This window comes from Apis dorsata, unplaced genomic scaffold, assembly GCF_000469605.1.
Source record: "Apis dorsata unplaced genomic scaffold, Apis dorsata 1.3 scaffold_527, whole genome shotgun sequence".
Classification (NCBI taxonomy): Eukaryota; Metazoa; Arthropoda; class Insecta; order Hymenoptera; family Apidae; genus Apis; species Apis dorsata.
This window is the reverse complement of record NW_006263750.1, coordinates 368,674-372,472: the sequence shown is the minus strand read 5'-3', so window position 1 is coordinate 372,472 and position 3,799 is coordinate 368,674. Positions and strand designations below refer to the sequence as shown.

General features: G+C 36.3%; 1 protein-coding gene across 5 annotated transcripts in view; it reads left to right on the top strand.

Annotated features, from left to right (window-relative positions):
• Nucleotides 1-3,799, top strand: part of LOC102680309 — a 199,394-nt gene that overhangs the window by 171,078 nt on the left and 24,517 nt on the right. For 4 of the 5 annotated variants that reach the window (XM_006620755.2, XM_006620757.2, XM_031512929.1 and 1 more), the window contains one exon: nt 2,807-2,929. The exons of the other annotated variant lie outside the window; for it this stretch is intronic. In XM_006620755.2, the coding sequence (XP_006620818.1) occupies nt 2,807-2,929 (123 nt within the window). The remainder of the gene's footprint in view (nt 1-2,806; nt 2,930-3,799) is intronic. 5 annotated transcript variants of the gene reach the window in all.

The following is a 3,799-nucleotide window of genomic DNA, read 5'->3' as shown; positions in this document are numbered from 1 at the left end:
GGTTCAGAGCCGCTCCCCCTCCACCCTGCGCACCCCCCGCGAGACCCCGCGGGTCGAATCGTAGCCAAGGAGAGAACGTAACCCCTGTTGGTGCCTCCTCAGACGGCAGATATATAACCGGGAATAAACTAAGTGAAGACACGCAGAACCGTGAAGAGGAAGGGGGTGAGAGGGTGGATGGAGGCTTCAGACGAAGGGTTTATCGGGGGTGGCATAAATTTTCGATGGAATATTGCGAACCCGTGAAAGGTGATGGGACGTTCCTTTGAATTGGTGATGCATATGGAAAGGGTTAAATGATTGTTCGAAATTTTTGGAAGGGGAATTTTAAGAACCTTCTTTGAATTAATGAGTATATTGAAATAATTGGAAGAAAGTGATAAAATTTCTTGCGAAGGTATGTAGAAAGGATTGAGGATTATTTTTTTTTTTTTTTCGTTAATAAATTTTGAATTCGTGAAAAGAAGATGGAAAATTATAGAAAAGTTATCGACTGATCCTTTGGGTAAATTAGTTTTATTAATTGCAAATAAAATTTAAATTTCATATATATATTTTAATTGTTAATTTGCATTTACTATTTCACTCGTATCTATTTTGTAATCTGCTAATTATTTTCAGAAGTCAACAATCGAGCTATTGTACAGAATATTCTGCAATCAACTCTAAAATTTCCATTGGGCAGTTAATTATCCCTCTGATATATTGTCAGATCAATAACAATCTAATAACACATCACAATAGCTGATACCACATTACATCGTTCATTTCATACCATAGTATGTACATATAACGGGTTGTAATTAACATCATCATCACTTTGTTATAAGAAGAAAATAATTGGATACGATATAACAAATATTTTGTTCCCGGAGATTTTATTATTTATCAATTTGAAATCTAAGTTATTACTTCATTATACGTATATATATATATGCCACATTATGTATTATATATCAGATAGTATCGCTACTATCAACTGTTTCAGATATTCCTAGGGGAAGTTCGAAAACTACCCCCTACATCGATATCATAGGACTCATAGTATTTGAATATTTTGTCACGGATAATTTACAATAATTTCCAACAATTTGCAATAATTTCTGCCGAAGAAAATATGCAAATAAAGAATATTAAGTAACGAGTCAATAAAATATCAAAATAAAATATGCATTAAACGAAAACATTTCTGACAATCCACTGTACATCATCATCACACGTTTGTCAGCCTGAGAATTCCCAAGTTATTCACAGCGATTGCGTATGTTGCGTTTGATGGATGATTTGTTAGATCCCATGGAATCGATACAGAGCTTAAATTTGGCTCGAGTATGACGCAATAATAGGCAATAGTACGAGGTACGCGCGTAATCGGATCTGGCCCTGATATTCTACTTTGAATGGTAAGTTTAGAGGTTGTGATTACGAATAGACGATTGTCGCGACACGCGGCAAATTCGCAAGGATAAGACGGGATGTCGAACTTCGAGAAAATTTATTCCGAATTTTGAACTCCAACATTCGATTAAACGAATTTCTATTATAATATACGTGTATCAAGAAAATTTATTATTTATTACGAATTCTTGATTATTATTTTTAAATTTTTTTCGGAATCAATTTGTTTTAGAAATAAGGAATTTTTTTTTCTTCTTTCATCAATTAATAATAACAGAATATCATATTTCTTTGTTACGTTTGAACGTTCAATAACGGTATAAAATAATACGTAGAATTATGCATTCATACATGGAATTTGAAAAAAAATTAAAAAAAAAATTTCACGAATTTATAACTTCGAAAATCGAAAACTTGAAATATACACTGGATTAATTTTTATATCCAGGCTTTCATAACTTATATCTCGGTGAATGACGAATCTACTGATCCATATTCCATTCGAGTTTTATCGGGTTGACCTTTTTTCCATCGGCGTTCAAGCCCTCAAATATTCACCGGACGAAAAGTAGGTGCGGGACACGGAAATTTTTAACAACTCCCCATCCCTGACATCGATTTATTCAAGCTGCATTATTTACCACGACCGATACACATTGCATTCCACCATTTCTCCTTACCATTTCATATTTGAAACTTTTACCATTAATTATTACTTTGTGTAATGAACGAAACAGTAAATTCAGAGTAAATTAAATTATTAAAAACGTTCAACTTCTCGTGGACAGAAATTATAAATCGTCAAGATCCGTTCATCTTGAAAAATATTTTATTTCAAAATTTTTCTTTTTTGAAAAATTTATGGAATTGATTTAAAAATTACATCTCGTCTACCTTTTTTTTATCGCAAATATTGGCAAGATAAATAAAATATAAATATGATGAACCGAAAGGTAACAATACGTACTATTCCGAAAAATTATCATCTCGCGAAAAACGCAACAATATGAATCAACGATGAAACTCTATCTTTATGTAACCAAATACGATATCTCTGCATCATTTTATAACATCTCTCGGAAGGCTCGAAAGAAGCAGTATTTTTAAATTCTAACTAGATTCTTAAGCGCTTTAATAAACATGGTGTTAAATACCCACCAAAAAACCCTTTTACACATCACACAAATTTAAATTACGAATTATACCCTTTAATTTCTAAAATTTTATCAACCTCTGCTACTAAATTTCTCCCTTCCTTCCGCAATTAACGATTCGCCGAAAAATTTCACGCTTATTCGATACTCGATGCAAGATTAAGGCGAAATTTAAAATAATCCCTGGATAGAAAGAAATATCGTAATGTTGAACGAATGGAACGGTACACCGCCTCTCTCTGTGGATGTTACAGCGCCCAGGCTTGCCAATCTTCGATCGAAATATTCGACGGCCCCTCCGAAGGTACCGCGAAATCCCTCGAGAGAATCTGCAGTCCTGTACAGCGGCCTCCGCCGGAATTCGTGCAACAAGATACGTAAGTGGATTCTCCAGTTATTAGACGAGAAATACCGGCGTCGTCTACATCGCGCGGCTTATTACTTGGATACTCCACCGCTAAGAAGTAGTTGGAATTCCGTTCGATTCACGACGCGAAATGCAAACCACCTACCTTCGAATTGACACACAGCTCGTTGAACTTGCGAAATTAATGCGGGGAACTCGTCCGTTGATCGGCAACGTTCAGTTGACATTCTCCCCCATCTTTCCCCTCCCCCGAGGACCGGTATTGTGAGCCACCAGATTGGAAAATTCTCTTCATCCGTTCGGATACGAGGTCGATTGATCAGAATTCAAAATTTAAGATTTCCAGTGATAACACGATACAATAATAATTTTGGATCAATTTGTCTTCTTGAAGAAACCTTAAACCAAATTAAAGAATAATCGAAGTCGCGTATAAAGAATTAAGAATTCTGAGATAAATTCTAATATTTAAAATTTGCTAAAAAGAAGTATTCCATTCTATAGCAGGAACAGGAACGAGCGCGTTGACTTAATTTTGACCTAAATAACCGCGCTCCCTTCGTAGAATTTTCCAAACTATTACCGGTAACCTACATTAACGGGCTCGATGCTGGAAAACGTGAAAACTCCTCCTTCCCCCGACCTTATCCGTGTTTCACCAGTCGAAGAACCCGATTGAGCGCGATTCATCGAGACCTGCCTCCCTCCCTCCCTCCCTCTCTTCCTCGTGCTCGATGAATGGGATGAAGCCGGGATCACGGTTTCCTGCCGGTTTCCTTTTGCTCTCTGTTCGATCTAATCAAAGTGACGCCGAGCGCACGAAGAGATAGCTATGATAACACGATACACACGCGGCGTTTTCGATCTGAAAAAAACGCGT